At 42.4% G+C, this 19,202-nt stretch overlaps 1 protein-coding gene across 2 annotated transcripts in view; it reads left to right on the top strand.

Moving 5' to 3' along the window:
• Nucleotides 1–19,202, top strand: part of LOC121286727 (glutathione hydrolase 7) — a 53,938-nt gene that overhangs the window by 32,744 nt on the left and 1,992 nt on the right. The window contains exons 5-14 of one of the 2 annotated variants that reach the window (XM_041203747.1): nucleotides 134–201; nucleotides 3,716–3,789; nucleotides 5,865–6,058; nucleotides 6,498–6,585; nucleotides 11,449–11,576; nucleotides 12,473–12,561; nucleotides 13,628–13,780; nucleotides 14,443–14,560; nucleotides 17,013–17,150; nucleotides 18,393–18,492. In XM_041203747.1, coding sequence (XP_041059681.1) covers nucleotides 134–201; nucleotides 3,716–3,789; nucleotides 5,865–6,058; nucleotides 6,498–6,585; nucleotides 11,449–11,576; nucleotides 12,473–12,561; nucleotides 13,628–13,780; nucleotides 14,443–14,560; nucleotides 17,013–17,150; nucleotides 18,393–18,492 — 1,150 coding nt within the window. The remainder of the gene's footprint in view (nucleotides 1–133; nucleotides 202–3,715; nucleotides 3,790–5,864; nucleotides 6,059–6,497; nucleotides 6,586–11,448; nucleotides 11,577–12,472; nucleotides 12,562–13,627; nucleotides 13,781–14,442; nucleotides 14,561–17,012; nucleotides 17,151–18,392; nucleotides 18,493–19,202) is intronic. The other variant, XM_041203748.1, reaches the window with a different exon arrangement.

Raw genomic sequence — 19,202 nt, 5'->3', positions numbered from 1 at the left:
GCTATGGAGGTGTATGAAGAGAGTAGTGCTCTACTCTGGATTTAAAGAGAACAATATTTTGGAGAGTCCTGAATAAAAGATTAGTCTTTCAGAGCTCAAATATGTATAAATGATGTCTTCTTTCTCTATGCAGCCTGGTCTTTTGGTAGCTGTCCCAGGTATGTTACAAGGATTGCATCAGGCCCACCAACTCTATGGCAGGTAAACGTTATACTGGAGAACGGTAATACAGATTTCTGTTCCTCGACCACATCAATTTGCGTTTGAATTGTTTTGAAATACTTGATTCCTCTTAATTAGTTTGGTTAAAGTGTAGAACTCTAGCATCTTGTTCAAACGTGGTAGCAATCCTATAGGATTCTGTAGGTTTATACTTTTCCCCAAAAGTAATTATGTTGAAGCAGCTGTTTTTTTTTGATTTTGGAGAGTTGAGAGCAGACCTTACACCTGAGCCCAAAGTTCAAAACAGCAGTGGAAAATGAGCATTGGTAAAAAGCCACATCCAAGTTTGACTGGTTGAGTTTGACTGAATCCAAAGTCTGCGGATTGCCTGAATAATCAGCCTATGGAGCTGATTTCCAGGGAGCTAGAAGCCAGTGTTTTTGATGCGGGTCCCATCACCAAAAAGAGTGGCTGGACATTATTTTAAATCATACGTATTTTAAATTTAAGAGTCATGGCATAGAAACTATAAGAAAGAAAAAGAAATTTAAAATCAGAGGAGAGAGAGAATTTGAGAAGAAACTTGGAATGTTTAAAATATTTGTTGTTTATTTGATTCCTGCTGAATCTATCTGTTGCCAAGTGCCCATTCTGCCATCTTGCCTCCTGAAAGCTTTGATTCCTTCCTTTGCAGGGTCCGTGGGCATGGACCCCTTTTGTCCTAGTGCCCACTATTCATCTGAGAGCCTTGACAGCAAATTTTGGCAAGAAATATCGGAGTTGAACTTGTCCCTCTTCTCACCAACACACATTCACACTAGTGATCAAGACTGGTAGCCCTGGTGGAATCACTGTTCCCTAATCTAGGGGCGTTGTTGTCAACTGTAGTACCTTAACCAACTTTTGGTTGCGATTGACTACCTCAGCACAGACTGAGGATTGAACCAGGATCCTTCGTGGATTTGGATGGCTTGTTGAGTCACTGGATAAATTAGCTGCAAATATTTTCTTTTTATTCACCATTGATTTCCAAGTTTGTTTTCATTTTATAGGGAACTAATGCTTCAGGAATTATATTACTTTTGACATTTCTGTACTATTATTCATTGTGATGTTGCTTCAGCTTAGCAATGTATGAAGTTTTAAAATAAGGTCTTTCCTAAGGAGATTAGAATTTTCCTCAATGTTAGTTATCTGAGGGTTAATACAAGATGAGACTCAGCAAACATAAACTGATGAGTTGGCTAGCACACAGATACTTTGAGTTAACATTTAAGCCCCAGAAGGCATTGCAATAAAAGCTCTGATGCCAGTTGGAAAAGTTTGAATTTCCATTGGAATTTTATTCAAATCATGCTGTAACTTCGTAGAGTCATAGAGGTCTACAGCAGAAAAAAAGGCCCTTCGGCCCATCGAGTCTGCGCCGGTCAAACAAGTACCTAACTATTCTAATCCCATTTTCCAACACTAGCCCCTTAGCCTTGTATGCCATGGCATCGCAAGTGCACATCCAAACACTTCATAAATGTTATGAGGGTTTCTGCCTCTTCCACCCTTTCAGACAGTGAGTTCCAGATTCTTACCACCCTCTGGGTGAAAGAATTCTTCCTCACATCCCTCTAAACCTCCTGCCCCTTACCTTAAATCTATGCCCCCTGGTTATTGATCCCTCCACCAAAGGGAAAATTTCCTTCCTGTCTACCCTATCTATGCCCCTCATAATTTTATACACCTCAATCATGTCCCCCTTCAGTGGTGGATTGACAGGAATTCCAGAGAAGCAATTTATACAGCTTCTACTGAAGATAGGCAGGAGATCGGGAGAACTCCCATGAACATTCTGCCCCTTTGGAGAACAGTTACATAGTTTCATGGCAGGAGCAATTGGCATAGATGCAATTTGCAGGTTAATACCTCTTAAGTCATCGACTTCAACAGGGTCAAGCTATCAAATCTTTCTCTTTTTTTGTATCCTTAATATGCACCCCGACTAACTGAAATTGTTGCCTAAATATTTTGCTACAAGTTTGATGTTCTTGAAGATGAGCTACTTCAGTGTTGGATTTGGAATATTTTTCTGACATGGCACCTGTACCTAATCGAGCGTAAGAACAAGTGGAAATATGGGATAAAGAAAGATCATGCAGTTTCCACAAGCCAAATCTCCAATTGGTCTGTTTCAGTTACTCGTCTTGATGCCACTCTTGGAAGGACACACTGAATTGCATTTCATACATCAACAATTTTTCTGATTTGAAATGATGATTTTGCCAAATTCTGGGCACTGTTGTGCTTTGAACTCGTGCCCAACAGGAACTGAAAATTGACTGTCCGCAATAAATTTCATCCAGTCCTAGTAAAGAATGAGAGAAAAAAGGCAGATTTTCAACATCAGCTGATAAAACTGTAGCATTGCAGAACAATGAAATAGGAGAACAAATCAAAAGAGAGAGAGGCCACATTTCCCTTGTGAATTCATTTTATCCAACCTTGTAAACAAGGGTTACAATGTCTCTCTCTGAAATAATCCAGTGAAGTGGGGTTTAATTCATTGAAATTCGATTAAAAAGAATGAAAGGGAATGGTTTTCTTCCCCATAGGAATGAAAAGGGGTTTGGAAAATTGGAGTTCAAACTAAGTTGAAAACTGAGCGTGCTAACATACTGTATGCGTACAAAACAGTAGAATGATCAATAAGCAGTCAAACTATTTCAGCTAAAGCTCCATTTTAACGTAATATATATATATATATATAGAATGCTGCTTTTATGTAATAATAGAACATAATTAAGCAAATGCTTGTAGAATAAGATTGATCATCTGAAAAATCTGCAGTTTTGTATGGTACTATTAGATTGCATGTGATATTACCCACAGTCATAGGAACATAGGAACAGGAGGAGGCTGCTTTAAGGTGTTGGGCATAGTTCAATAGGTCTTATTAAGGTATTCATAATCTTAGGTAGTTCAACAATAAGTATTTATTAGCTACTGGAAACAATGTACGTAGGTACAGTAAAGGTCCAAGCTAGGAGCTGGCTACATGCTTGCTTCTACACACGGCTCTGTCCAAAACTACTGACCTCTAGGTGCGGGGTCATGTGCTCCCTTACATCACTATGTGGGTGGTACTGTACTCAGTTCTACGTTAACCCTTTATGTGCCAGACCCTTTATACTACAGAGGCTATTTAATCCCTTGTGCCTGTATAACCATTTGATGGGATTATGGCTGTTCTTTGACCTAACTCCATATTCTTTAATGCCCTTGGTTAACAGAACAGTTGGTTAGCAAAAGCTTTTCATATATAAAAGATAGCGATGTATTTAGGAAGTAGTCTTCAGGAGCTCGTTTCACAGAGTGAACAGAGACTGCAACTATGTTGTGACAGTTTACATATGAAAGTTGGATAGGGAGCATTGACATAGCAATTTACAGTGGTAAATGTTGACCACAAAAATTGTGGCAGCAGGAGGTAAAGTTTCTGAATAGCAAGTGCATGTCCTATTCAAAATTGTCATGAGACTTTCCTGTTATTTTATTATTTCTCCAGAATCTCCTGGCCTGAGTTAATGGCTGCAGCAGCGAAAGTTGCACAAGAAGGTTTTAATGTTACTCAAGAACTTGGTAGGTGTAATAAAACTTTTCCTAAAATATAAAATTCAATGCCCTTTACCTTAAATCTATGCCCCCTGGTTATTGATGCCTCCACCAAAGGGAAAAGTTCCTTCATGTCTACCCTATCTATGCCCCTCATAATTTTATACACCTCAATCATGTCCCCCTTCAGTGGTGGATTGACAGGAATTCCAGAGAAGCAATTTATACAGCTTCTACTGAAGATAGGCAGGAGATCGGGAGAACTCCCATGAACATTCTGCCCCTTTGGAGAACAGTTACATAGTTTCATGGCAGGAGCAATTGGCACAGATGCAATTTGTAGGGTAATACCTCTTAAGTCATCGACTTCAACCGGCTCAAGCTATTAAATCTTTCTCTTTTTTTGAATGTGTTGTATCCTTAATATGCATCCCCGACTAACTGAAATTGTTGCCTAAATATTTTGCTACAAGTTTGATGTTCTTGAAGATGAGCTACTTCAGTGTTGGATTTGGAATATTTTTCTGACATGGCACCTGTACCTAATCGAGCGTAAGAACAAGTGGAGATATGGGATAAAGAAAGATCATGCAGTTTCCCCAAGCCAAATCTCCAATTGGTCTGTTTCAGTTACTCGTCTTGATGCCATTCTTGGAAGGACACTCTGGACTGCATTTCATACATCAACAATTTTTTTGATTTGAAATGATGATTTTGCCAAATTCTGGGCACTGTTGTGTTCTGGACTCGTGCCCAACAGGAACTGAAAATTCCACAATAAATTTCATCCAGACTTAGTAAAGATTTAGAGAAAAAAAGGCAGATTTTCAACATCAGCTGATAAAACTGTAGCATTGCAGAACAGTGAAATAGGAGAACAAATCAAGAGAGAGAGAGAGAGAGAGGCCACATTTCCCTTGTGAATTCATTTTACCCAACCTTGTAAACAAGGGTTACAATGTCTCCCTCTGAAATAATCCAGTGAAGTGGGGTTTAATTCATTGAAATTCGATTTAAAAGAGTGAAAGGGAATGGTTTTCTTCCCCATAGATACAAGGATCTTATTGATTAAAAAGGCATTGAATGAGTGTCAGTGTAGAGAGGGGCTTGAAAAGGTTATAGTGACCCAGGAGATACAGAGAGTGTGAGGACATTTCGGAAAGGCTGGAGTTTTTGGAGAGCAGCGAGCCTTGTATGTGTAGCACTTTGTGAGGCACTTAGCTCCAGGTAAGCACTTGACTATTTTGAGCATATCACTGATGTTGTCTTGTTTGTTGTTCAAGGCAAAGATGACCATGTTCATCATCTGGGGCATTTGAAAAGGTTCTGGTGGGTACATAGGTGACTGCTATAGCTGATCTGCATCTGAAGGGCTCTGCTGCAAATAGAGGACCTGCAGATGATTATGTTTTGGATGATTTGCTGGCACGGGATTTCCCCCTCTTATATTTTTTCTCTGGTTCTGATATGCACTTGCTTAGGATTTCTATGGATTGTGGACTGAAGCAATAGGTAGAACCAGTAATGTAATAGACATGTAGAACAGAGAATGACATCTTTAAGATCTAGTGTTCCTTGCGGAGACGGGTGGCCTTGAAGACTTTAGGCAGGTAGCTGATTGAGGAGATCTGGGTGTGAGGAAAAAGTGGAATCTTAGAAAATTGAGCAAGCTAGCTGGAGAACTCTGCATGGTAATCTTGAGGGATGGATCTGGGGGGGGTCATTGAGAGATGGTTCAGGAGGGAGGGGAGGGGATGGGGAAGAGGGAATAGTCTGTCTCATAAAAATCATATTGTTTTTATACTTTGAGAGAATGAGGCAGAGAGAGAACTTGATTGTGGAGAGATGTACAAAAAAATGATCTCTGGTGCTTAGAGTCAAATGTTTCTTTCTCGTTTAATAAGTCAATCTAGTGAAATCTGCAATTTGATTTTAGTGCATTCCCAGGTAGCCAATGACAAGGGTAATTAAAACATCAGTACACAGCTCTCTAACTAGTGAAATCTCTCTTTTTCTCTGGAAATGTTTTGAAGTGAATCAAGATCCTTTATTGATAATACTGATTTAATTATCTAACATTTTTTTGGCTTCTGCTACTCCAGCTAAAGCAATCGATCAAGTTAAGGACAAAAATATGTCAGATACATTCCGTGAAACCTTTCTGCCACAGGGGCAATCATTACATCCAGGAGCTTTCATGAAACGTTTGGATCTGGCAGCCATTTTCAGTGCCGTTGGCTTAGAGGGTGTTTCATCATTTTACAATGGAAATATCACAGAAGAGATGTCTTCTGAGGTAAAGAGTTAATTCTGTCATCATAAACATTTCAAGCACAAGAACCTCTTAATTGTTTATAGTAACAATTAAAATTTGTATTTTTTAAATCTTTGTGAAGCAGTTAACTCTGGATAAGCACTTAACTACTTAAAGCATATATAGTGATGTAGGATTTCTATAGGATAGATTCCTATGGACTGAAGCAATGGGTAACAACATAATACACTCTCTGATTCACTACTGATCTGCACCTTTAGGTCCGTCCATTGAATAAATACTGTGACCAACTAAACTCAAGGTGTTATTTTGTATATCCCAGCATTACGTTTCTTGGTGAAGTAGTTACAAAATTTCCTCTTCAGGATTTAACTACAATAGATAGAATGATGTCAATGCCAGGAATCTGGACTTGGTGGAGCACTTAGGACTGACTCTCTTTGCCCTTCTTTCTCTTCAGGCTCGGAGCAAAGGCGGAGTACTCTCTGTAGAGGATTTTGCTAATTACAGCGTGATTGTTGAGAAGCCTGTTGAAGGATCATACCAAGGTCTGAATTGATCTTTGTCCATAGGTTGAGAGGGACTAACTGAATCTGAACCTAGAGTTCAGAATTTTCTTAACTCTGTATTTGAGGTATGGGATCAAATTTCTTCAGGTACTATGGTATTAGTTTGGATCAGTTGTTGGCATCAACATCTGAGGTTGTGGGTTCAAGATCTGGTCCAGGACTTGAGCCTGTGGTCTTGGCTGACGCTCGTACTGAACTGAGGAAGTGCTGCATTACCTGAGGTGCCACTTTACAGCTGAGACGTTAAACTGAAGCCCTGTCTCCGTGTTCAACAACAACAAACTAAAGCTTACATTCATTAAGAGTTTTAATGTAGCAAAACGCACCAAGACATTAAACGAGCAATATCAATAATAAACGTTTTTGACACCAAGCCACAAAAGGAGATATCTGAACAGATGGTCAAAAGCTTGGTCAAAGAGGTAGCTTATAAGGAACATCTTGACAAAGGAAAGGCCAGTAGAGAGGCGAAGAGATTTAGGTGTGGGGTGGTCGGGGGGATTTGAGAGCTTGGGGCCAAAGCCAACAATGGTGGACGTGCAGGAGGCCAGAACTAGAGGAATGCAGAAATTTTATTTATTCTTTCATAGGGTGTGGGCATCGCTGGCTAGGCCAGCATTTATTGCCCTTGAGAAGGTGACAGCTCGTAGGGCTGGAAAATGGTTGCAGAGATTGGGAGGAGTGAGGCCATAGAGAGATTGGAAAACAAGGATGAGGATTTCACAACCGAGGCATTGTTGGAAGGAAGCCAGTATAGGTCAACAAGCACTGGCGTGGTAGGGGCATGAGATTTTGAGCATATTAAGATACGGGCAAGAGTTTTGTATGAGCATAAGTTTATGTATGGTGGAAGAAGGGAGGTTGGCCAGAAGAATGTTGGAATAGTCTAGTCTAGAGGTGACGAAGGCATGGGTGAGTGGGGCAAAGTTATGGAGGCATATCTAGGCAGTCTTGGCGATGGCACAGATATGTGATCAGGAACTCCTCTCGGTCAAATATGATGCCATCTGGTTCACCTTTAGACAGTTGCCAGGCATGGAAATGGTGGCCAGGCATCAGAATTTGTAAAGGCAAAATACTGCAGATGCTGGAGACAAAGTTTTCAGAATTTGTAATGGGGACCAAAGACGATGGCATCAGTGTTTGCAGTATTTAGTTGGAGGAAATTTCTGCTCGTCCAGTAATAGATATTGGACAAGCAGTCTGACAGTTTAAGGGACAGTGAAGGTATTCAGAGAGGTGGTGGTGAGACAGAGCTTAGTGTTGTCAATGTATATGTGGAACCTGATGATGATCCTTTTTTTGGTGATATTGATGAGGAGTAACACGTCGATGAGAAACAGAAGAGCGCCAAGGACAAATCCTTGGGAGACAGCATGGGAGTGTAAAGAAAAGCATTGCAGGTGATTCTCCGGCTGATAAGATGACTTAATAAGAATGGAACCAAGCAAGGACAGTTCTACCTAGCAGGATGCTGGAGGAAAGGCATTGGAGGAGGATGATGTGGTCAATTGTATCGAAGACTACAGGCAGGTCAAGAAGGAGGGGGAGGAGTAGTTTACCACAGTCAAAGTCACAAAGGACATCATTTGTGACTTTCATTAGGACCATTTCAGTATTATGGCAGGGCAAGAAGCCTGACTGGAGAGAGAGAGAGAAACCTGTAGGGAAATCAGAAAAATTAAAACCATGTGCGGTTGAATGAACTGACGCGGGATGATGAAATCAGATTGAAATGTGGCAGAGGAACATTAGGGGAATTTGGCCCAGTATACTGGGGGGAGGTTGGAAAGTGGCAGAGGCAGCTGAATGGATAGGGTCGATCTTTGTGTCAAACAAATCCATGATCTCCTGGCACTTATTGTTGGAGTTGAGGATGGAGGAGGTTGGGGAGAATAGTTTTAAGAAGACGATTTTGCTGGAGGAGAGAAGTTTTGGTGGATGCTAGTGACCCTATGGCAAGATTTCAAAAAGAGTGATACCCTAGTCAACAGTCCTCCCTCTTCTTGCTTTCATCCTAAATGACCCTGCATTTGTTTTTATTCATTCACGGGATGTGGGCTTCGCTGGCTGGGTCAGCATTTATTGCTCATCCCTGGTTGCCCTTGAGAAGGTGGTGGTGAGCTGCCTTCTTGAACCACTGCAGTCTATGTGGTGTTGGTACACCCACAGTGCTGTTAGGAAGGGGTTCCAGGATTTTGATCCAGCGACAGTGAAGGAACGGCGATATATTTCCCAGTCAGGATGGTGAGTGACTTGGAGGGGAACTACCAGCTGGTGGGGTTCCACCACCTGACCCGACATTATAACAGTGACTATACTGTTGTAAAGCATTTTAGGAAGTCCTGAGTTCATGAGAGATGCTATATAAATACAATTTCATTCCTACCTCACTTTTTTCCAGTGGGTAGGCCTCCCACTGATTTCGTTGAAAGGGAAAAAAAGACGAGAACAAGGAACAAAGAAAAGTACAGCACAGGAACAGGCCCTTCAGCCCTCCAAGGCTGCGCCGATCATATTGCCTGTCAACTAAAACATTTTGCACTTCCGGGGTCCGTATCCCTCTATTCCCATCCTATTCATGTATTTGTCAAGCTGCCTCTTAAACACCACTATCGTACCTGCTTCCACCACTTCCTCTGGCAGTGAATTCCAGACACTCACTACCCTCTGCATAAAAAAACTTGCCCCGCACATCTCCTCTATAGTTTTCTCCTCTCACCTTAAATCTATGTCCCCTAATAATCGACTCTTCCACCCTGGGAAAAAGCTTCTGACTATCTACACTGTCCATGCCACTCAATTTTGTAAACTTCTATCAAGTCGGCCCTCAATCTCCGTCGCTCTAGTGAGAACAATCCGAGTTTCTCCAACCTTTCCTCATAGCTAATAACCTCCAGACCAGGCAGCATCCTGGTAAACCTCCTCTGCACCCTCTCCAATGCCTCCATATCCTTCTGGTAATGTGGCGACCAGAATTGCATGCAATATTCCAAGTGTGGCCTAACCAAGGTTCTATACAACTGCAGCATGACTTCCCAGCTTTTATACTCAATACCCCTGCCAATGAAGGCAAGCATGCTATGTGCCTTCCTGACTACCTTATCCACCTGGGTGGCCACTTTCAGTGACCTGTGGACCTGTACACCCAGATCCCTCTGCCCGTCAATGCACTTAAGTATTCTGCCATTTATTGTATAATTCCTGCATGTATTAGACCTTCCAAAATGCATTACATTGCATTTGTCTGAATTAAGCTCCATCTGCCATTTCTTCGCTCAAGTCTCCAACCGATCTATATCCCATTGTATCCTTTGACAATTCTCTTCACTATCTGCAACTCCTGCAAACTTACTAATTAGCCCAGTTACATTTTCCTCCAAAATCATTTACATATATTACAAACAGCAAAGGTCCCAGCACTGATCCCTGCGGAACTCCACTAGTCACAGCTCTCCATTCAGAAAAGCACCCTTCCACTGCTACCCTCTGTCTTCTATGACCAAGCCAATTCTGTATCCATCTTGCCAGCTCACCTCTGATCCTGTGCGACTTTATCTTCTATACCAGTCTGCCATGAGGGACCTCGTCAAAGGCCTTACTGAAATCCATGTATATAACATCCACTGCCCTTCCATCGTCGATCATCTTTATCACTTCCTCGAAAAACTCGATCAAGTTAGTGAGACACGACCACCCCTTCACAAAACCATGCTGCCTCTCACTAATATGCCCATTTGCTTCCAAATGGTAGTAAATCCTGTCACGAAGAATCTTCTCCAATAATTTTCCTACCGCTGACGTAAGGCTCACCGACCTGTAATTTCCTGGATTATCCCTGCTACCCTTCTTAAACAATGGAACAACATTGGCCATTCTCCAGTCCTCTGGGACCTCACCCGTAGCCAGTGAGGATGCAAAGATATCTGTCAAGGCCCCAGCAATCTCCTCCCTTGCCTCCCTCAGTACTGTGGGGTAGATCCCATCTGGCCCAGGGGACTTATCCACCTTAATATTCTTCAAGACGAGGTGCTACATAATCTTAACAATCACTCCACAAAACTTTGGCCCAGATTGTCCCGACTCCTGATCATATTATTCCGGAGGTACCCCGGAAGATGCGCAGTCCGCTCGGAAGTCCGCACCCATTGACTACACGGGAGTTGCCTGAGAAGTTTCATTTCCATTGGGTGATTACCCTGGATCTGGAAGCGTCCGAAACTCTGATTTAAAGCCAGAGACTTCAGGCGTTTCTGACTTACTTGCAAGAGTACGTTACCCAGGAAAAGCTAAAAGGATTAAAACCAGTTCTAACTCCTGGGTAACTATACTAGCTCATAGAATTTCAGTAGGAGGCTGTTCACCCTTCATCCCAGTTAACCTCAGGTGAGAGTCAACCATGGCTAAGTTGGTAGCACTCTCACCTCTGTGTCACAAAGTTCTGGGTTCAAATTCCAATCTAGGGCTCAAAAGTCAAGGCTAACACTCTAGTGGAGTACTGAGGGAGCGCTGCATTGTCAAAGGTGCAGTCTTTCGGATGAGACATCAAACCAAAGCCCCATCCCCTTAGTCGGGTGAATGTTAAAGATCCCATGGCGCTATTTTGGAGAAGAACAGAGGAGTTATCCCTAATGTCCTCCTGGCCAATATTTAACCCTCAATCAGCATCACATTGCTGTTTAAGAGAGTTTGCTGTGCACAAAATGGCTGCCTCATGTCCTATGTGACTACACTGGTTCATTGACTTTGAAGATCTTTGAAGATCAGGTGTTCATGAAGGGTGCTATATAAATGCAAGTCTCTTAACTGAAAACTACATTTTATGTTTTGCTTCTTTTACAGGTCATTTTGTGCTCACTGCCCCACCCCCACACGCGGGACCTGCACTTGTTGCTGCCCTCAACATTTTGGAGGGATTTAACATAACAGCCCAGGCAACCAGGAATTTAACCTATCACTTACTCGCTGAGGTAGGATTGTAGGGTTTGGCATAGTATTACTGTCCATCTAGTTTGAGAGTGGACATTCCTGCTTTTAAGCAGGTTTGATAATTCTAAAAGAATCAGTCAAAAAATGAGCGAAAATTATTGCTGTGTTATAATGAACATGGGGATTTATATAAACAGGTGTGCTAAAAATGTTTGCAAATTAAATTGAAAGTAGACTTCTTTCCCCTCATTTCTGTCTTTTATGATGTAAAGGTGTTAATTACCAAAGTTTTCAATGAATTTTCATTAGCCAATGGATAGGTTCAGTGCCACCCTATCTTAAGCGGTTTTTGGAAGCCACAGAAGAGAATGTCTCTTCCTATCCAAGACAATAAAGAATATCCATCTCCAATCTTTGTGGCTTTTGTGTCCCTTTTCAGGTAGTGAAGTGCTAGTTGCCATTAGGAGCCAGCCTGCATACTTAGTACCGCTTGACCTAGGAAGTTGGGATGAGTCGTGGCTGGCCCGGGTCCTTTGGGTGGGGAGATTCAGGAAAATTCTGATCAATGCCTCTGAATCCTACATTGGGCAGAAAATTAATAAATAGACCGTGGACTAGGATGAAATTAAATTTGTGGGAATGACTGAAGTCTCTGTTGAAGGGAAGGATCTTTTAAGAACCATCTGAATGTGGAGGGATGGCAAGGCAGAGAAAGTTGAAGGGAATGTTCCAGAAGGCGAGTGCATATGTCTGAGGTAACTTGGTAATGGTGACGTGGCAGAGCGGGGGGAGCTAAAGACTTTTTTTCTATGGGTGTATGTCTTCTTTCTTCATTACGCATCCTGTTGACAGTCAGTGAGCTTCGCCATCTCAAAGTGAAGGTATATTTTGCATTCCCTGTGGATGCTGCTAATTCTTCAATTCTTTTTCTTTTCAGTCACTGAAAATTGCTTTAGCCTTGGCGAGCAGCCTTGGCGATCCCTTCTTTAATTCCACTATTACTCAGGTGACAGAGCAGATGCTCAGGTGAGAGATGTCATTTTTCTTTACTGGCTGTTTTAAAAGAAAACGCCAAAGATTTTAAGGCTTACAGCCACGATTTCATGTAAAACCTTTTTTATTAATTTCAAAGTTGCATTTTGGTGATGAGGGATCAAAACTTGGCAGCCTGCCTGAAGTTTTCAGGGTATTATGTATTAGATAGGCTGTACCTCTCAACGATCGGCTGATTGAATCAAACAACATGTTCCTTCAGTTGTTTGTAATAGGCAGAGTACAGACTGTACTCAACCAGCCTGCGCTCGCAAAACCTAAAACAAAACGTCTACTGTTAGATGTGAGTCTGTGATTGGACAGCACTTGATGAACAATCCTGAGTGCGCTAATAGCTACACTAACAACCAATTTAAGACAATCAGTTGAGCTCGTAATGTGGCTCATTTATGCTTGCTAGAAGCGACATACATTTATACACAGGGACCCATTCTCTACAAATGAGAGGAATATGTTCCAGCCTAGTGCCTTTATTGGATCACCCGGGAGCATATAGTTCCCCGTCGCTTTCTCCACGGCAATGCCTCGGTTAATCAGAGTCAGCTTGCCAACCAGTCATCACACTTTCTCCTATAGTATAAATTGTTGTGATTGTTTGAAATTGACAAATACATGTGTCCTGATGAATGCAAGACAAAAGGCTTCAGCAACATGTCTTTTGTTTCCACACTATATACTTTGTAAAGACATAACTGTCTTTATAACACATTGGCACAATGTTTGTGATGTGCCATGATGTGATTAGACAATACTTTGGACCCTGTAAATCGGGGCCCGCTTTCAATATGCTTTCAGAAATGTAACTTCGGCGTTGTGCTTCAATGAAGGGTTTTCCTGATTTCCATGCAACTCTTCCACTTAAGTTACAGAAATCCTAGGGCTGCAGAATAAAGGATGTGCAGTTTCTCTGGCATTTGTGCCAAAACTACAGCAGAAGATTGGGTCAAACCTTTGTGGAAATTTGACCCATTTTAACTCACCGTCATACCCATCCTGCTGAAAAACTTACTTTGTTTTCCCCTTTTCTCTGCACGTCCAGCAAATTGGAAGCCAAATCCTTGCGCCAGCAGATTAACGAAGGTGTGGGCTTCCCTCCTGCCCACTATCTGCCCTACTACTCCCTGGAGACTGGTCCTTCTGCGAGCCAAGTACACGTCATAGGACCTGACGACTTCATTGTTTCTGTTGTGAGGTAAACAAAGAGAAGGGAGAACTTATTTATTTAAGACAAACATTTGGACCTTTGGGGAGTCAGACCAAATCGAGCTCGTCCTTTGAAGTGACTGACTTAATTGCACCAATTTACATGAATGTGCATTCTTCTCTATTATCAAGTCACTATAAGGAATTACTTTTGGCGTCTTTTATTGATCATAGTGGAAAAATGCATTCCTTTTATATAGCACTTTTTTCTATCAAAATATCTCCATGCATGGTACACAATGAATTATGTTTTGAAGTGCATTGTGTTGATTTGAATTTTGGGCAGGCATTGCAGATTTGCTGGAGAAACTTTGAGCCCTGGATTATTTTAACCCCTGGGCCTCACTAACTGATCCACTATCTTATTGCTGTTTCCGAGATATTGATCTATAAAATGGCTGCCATTTTTGCAGGCATTTACTGCTCTTCCAAGGCACTAATGGCGTATGAAGTACTTTGGGATACGTGAAAGATGTGATTCCAGAAGTCTCACACTGTTTTGCACTGTTCAGCTAGAAGCGAATGCTAATCACTGAGCCAAGAAAGGGATGTTTCAAGAGGACTCTGAAATACACAGAGTGAACTAGAATTATGCCTGATCTGCAGGAGCATTAATATATCAAAACGCATCTTTGTTTGTCTATTCTGCAGCTCCCTGAACCGTCCCTTTGGCAGTGGGATCATGACGGCCTCTGGGGTTCTTCTGAACAGTCAGATGTTGGACTTCTCCTGGTCAAACAAAACACAGGACAATTCCACAGTGAACCTTGTAAGGAAATGTTTTTTTGCCACTAAAATGCCTCCCCATTGTCATTGTAGCAAAATCTCTGTGAAATATGTTAACCTAGAAATTTGTTGACAGTGCATATGTTTTACATTTGATAGACACCCAAGCGCCCAATATAATGGGCAGTGTGCGCATGCACACCCTGAACTGTAAGTGTGTCATATTTGGTACAGACTGAAGTAACAGTGTCCAGGGCCGGCACCTGAAAACAGGTGCTAAACCCTCTGTTAGGATGGCCACTACCGGAGGCCATTAATACCAGACACAGTTGCAACGTCATCATGAACAGGGTGTTGTCATTGCCTATGGAAATTCATAGAAGTTTGAGGGACAACAGGGTGGGGGAAGGGGAAAAATATGAAAACCAACCTTTTTCCATATCCCAGTCGGCCTGAGGCTGTTGCAAACGGGGAAAGGACAAGCACAGTCCCCTGCAGCGTTTCACTGATGTAAGTGTACCAAGGCACAAAAATACCAAACATGAAGCCATCCAATACTGGACAGTGGCCAAACCAGCTAAAAACTGGACTGGCTGTGTACAGAACTGATCGACTGGTTATGTACACAAATAGCGAGATGGATGTCTGTTTCAAGCACCTTCCCAAAATTTTGATGCTCTGAACAATGCCAGTGCCAGAAACGTTGCCAGTACCAGGAATGCTGTTTTCAGGATAACCAGGTCTACATGGGGCCTAATTGGGACCTTAAAGGAACCTCTATAAGCCCCCATCAAAACAGTAAACTCCTTTCAAAACAAAAACACCCCACTAAATGTGGAGTCGTCCCAATATTGGTGGCGTAGTGACTCGAAATCTATATCAACTTCACTGGTGGGTTCCACTTGTATGAGCCTGGAGCTTCCTGGTCTAACTTAAATGAACCTTAGGTCCAATATCGAGTATGACTTGGGCCTACCTGTTTAGGTGCCATTTTGTTCCAGTTGGCATTGCACAATTTCACCTGATTAAACCCTTCAAAATGTTCTTGAAGTCTCATAATGGGAATCTACTTTTTTTTTTAATGAAACTTTTTTACGATTGACATTCATAGCCCTCTTCTATTGTGATATCCACTTCTCTGTTGATTTGGGAATAGTTTTCATTTAAACAATGTGGGTTGAGGGCATTGCTGAACATGCTAGTTTATGGAAGTTGAAAAGGATTACAAATAATGGATGCTATGAAATACTGTTGCAGTATCTGTTTTCTTATTCAATCATGTGGTGGGTGCAGCACTTATTGTCCATCCCAAGAAATTATGCAGTTGTAATGGGAGGTTAGGGTTAGGTTCCTACGATAATGTGCGTCAAAGCATAGCACGTCTGAGTGAATTTAGGGATTGTTTGTTTTATTGATGCTGGAATTCAAATTACTGGATCTTTGCTAATTTACAAACTTCAGCATATGTTAGTCTAGTACCCTAACCATTGAGGAGGTCTTGTGGCACAATGGGTAGTGTCCCTGCTTATGAGCCAGAAGCTCTGGGTTCGAGTCCCGCCCGCCCCAAGACTTGATGGCCAAGGAAGGTGCATTCATAGCACAGCCAAACTAGTGATTATCAAACTGCAAATCCTTTCAACACATGCCAATGGCAGGTGGTAAAAGTGGGAGAGATTGCTAGTCAGCCGTGTGATGCGAAGACATTTGAAACTTCTAGTATAGCCTTTAACCATAGCTCCAGTCTACAACATGCATGTAAAACGTGTATGTTGCCACAGCAACTCCAGCTCCTCGAGTGAACTGCTGCACACCCCCCACCACCACCCTAAACACTGTACTGGTAGATCAATCCTACATTCTTCATCCTGGCTTTTTTTTATTGGCCAAATAGTTCCATAGTTCCGGCTTATCAGACATCAGAAGGATATAGTGGTGTTGTGGCAGTGTTATTGGACTAGTCATCCAGAAGTCTGGAATAATGATTTGGAGACATGAGTTCAAGTCCCACCATGGCAGCTGGAGAATTTAAATTCAGTTAATTAAAGAAGTCAAAGTTTCTTTTTTTTAAAAAAAAGCTAGCTTCAGTGATGATGACGAGGAAATCGCACCTGATTCACTATCATTCTTAGGAAGGCAACCTGCTGTCCTTACAGCATCTGTCCTATACATGACTACAGACCCACAGCACAGAGTCGACGCTTAAACCCCCTCCACCCCCAACTCTGAAATAAGGCCTAGCAAACCACTCGGTTGTTTTCAAGAAGGTGGCTCACCTTCACCTTCTCAGAGCTACGCGAGATGGACAATAAGTGTAATGTAATATGGATAATTTGAAGTTTGTTTGATCCATCCGTTAAGGGGAGGAGGAATCTTTCAAAAAACCTTCCTCAGAAAAGTAAATGGACAGTGTTGAATCTTTGAAAGAACAGAATGTTGTATGATCCGTGGAAGTAAATGTCCTTTCCTCATTCTGTGCTGGCATATCTTTGTTTCAGGGGAATAGTATTCAAGCGGGCAAAAGGCCTTTGTCTTTTTTGTTACCCACCATTGTACGGCCATTACAAGGTATGTGTGGAACATACCTCTCCCTGGGAGCCTCCCTTGGAACCAAATCTCTGAGTAGCCTCACTGAGGTGGGTGAAGATTGTTATTTGTTATCTTGTTTCTATTCCTTTGACTACAGAAGATTTGAAGGGTGGTCTGTTTGAGGTGCTAAAAACGTTAAAAGGGTAGATGTGGAGAAACTATTTCCGATGATTGGGGAATGGAGAACAAAGGGAGACAACCCTAAAATTGGAGCTGGGCCATACAGGAGGGAAATCAGGAAGCACCTTTTCACTCATAGGGCAAGAGAAGTCTGGAATTCTGGCAATGGATGTCAGGGAAAGAGGAGCTTTCAAGACTGAGATTGTTAGCTATACCTAACAAAAATATATCAAGGGATATGAAGCCAAGGTACAGGTCACCCATGATCTATTAGAATGGCGGAACAGGCTTGAAGGGCTGAATGGCCTGTTCCTGTTCCTAGGGTGTGGATTTTAAATGTGGATGGGTTACCCGCGCCATTGCCCAAGAAGTCCATTGGTACCATGCCGACCAGAAACCCAGCTGCTCCGCAGCAATAATATACTGGGGTCAATCTTAATTGTTTCAGAGTTTGACTTCTGCCACCGCCCTAGAGACTACACCTCTGTAGTTGCAGCAGCACCAGGATTGAGTAATGCCCACTGCTGGGACCCCAAGCAGTGCCCAGAGAAGAAGTGCCTTGGATCCTGAACTTCAGGTGAATCTTGGGATTTTGGACAGTCCTATCTGGTGGACCCCAGTGAGAGGGGGAGCTTTGGGGGTGTGGGAATGAGTTGTAGAGACTGGGGAAGAGGCTTAAAAGTGGCAGGGCTGGATGGGGGTGGTACAATCGCTTGGGGGATGCACAGGGAACAACCCGCTACCCCACAAAGGAGATATCGCACTCTTTCCACACAACTCCCCCCTCCCCCCCCCGCCATTCCTGCCCACCAACAGCCCATGCAGTGAAAGCTGCTGGACCACCTGCCTTGCCTCCGCCTTCCCATTTTGTATATATTCTAGTGGCAGAGGAAAAATGAGGCCCTTATGTGGCCTTTAATTGGCCACTTAAGGAACTTAATAGGCCCCAGGTCAAGCAGGTTGCTTGACACCTTACCTGCCCAGTGTAATATGGGAGACAGGTCACAGTTGGGTGGGAAGGCTTACAAGAGAGTAGGAAATGAGAAATAATGATGTGATCAGTGAATGACGGACAACAGGGGAGAGGTAGGAATGTAACAGTAATATAATCCATTTTTGACGGCCTTATTCACTGTCTCACACGTTGTTTGTTTCTTGTATCTAAATAGGTCTTGTTGAACATTTTCTCGTTTCGCAAATATCTGAATGAAAGCCTTGCTCTTGGCCGTCTCTATCCCCAGCTTCAGCCGAACGTTTTACTGGTTGACAGTGAGTAAATCAAACCCTTTGCTTTTATTTGAAATAAAGAAATCAACTACTTGCAGCTTTACTAGCCTTTCATTACTCGGGATGCTCCAAAGTACTTTACAACCAATGAAGTGCTTTTGAAGTCTAGTTGTTACTGTAATGTCGGAAATGTGACGGACAATTTGCACAGTAAGGTCCCACACAAAGCAATATGGTGACTTGATAATGAATTTGGTTGAGAACTGAATATTGGCCAGGAGATCGAGGGTAACTGTTCTTAGAAATAGCGTCATGGGATCTTAACATCCACCCGAGGCTTTCTGGATATGATTAGCATCAGCAAGGCACATCTTGGCGACACTCCATTTCTTAAGCCTTCAAGAGCCACATCTGTTCCTTTTTGAACTGGAAGTGAGCTCTTATCAGTATCCTGCTTGGTCGTCAACACAAAAACAGTTCCCCTTGCTTTCCCACAGCAGTAGCTCCTTTGTCTCAAACAGCAGCTGTCATTTTCCTGAGATGTACTGTGAAAAGGTGTTAAAGCTGCCACCCCACTTCATTGGGTTTCGGATTGAGTTCCTCTCCCATGGCAACAGGATCACATGAGCATGGCTCCGAGCTGATGTGTTTACCCAGAATTCTCTATTTTACTCTGAGCTAAAGATACATTTCAAAACATAACCGTTCTCTAAAGTTCAACAATCCTGACAAGAAACATAGACATTTACAGC

The sequence above is a fragment of the Carcharodon carcharias genome, chromosome 14 (assembly GCF_017639515.1).
Source record: "Carcharodon carcharias isolate sCarCar2 chromosome 14, sCarCar2.pri, whole genome shotgun sequence".
Lineage (NCBI taxonomy): Eukaryota > Metazoa > Chordata > Chondrichthyes > Lamniformes > Lamnidae > Carcharodon > Carcharodon carcharias.
Note: the sequence above shows the minus strand (reverse complement) of the source record. Positions and strands in the feature narration are given on the sequence as shown.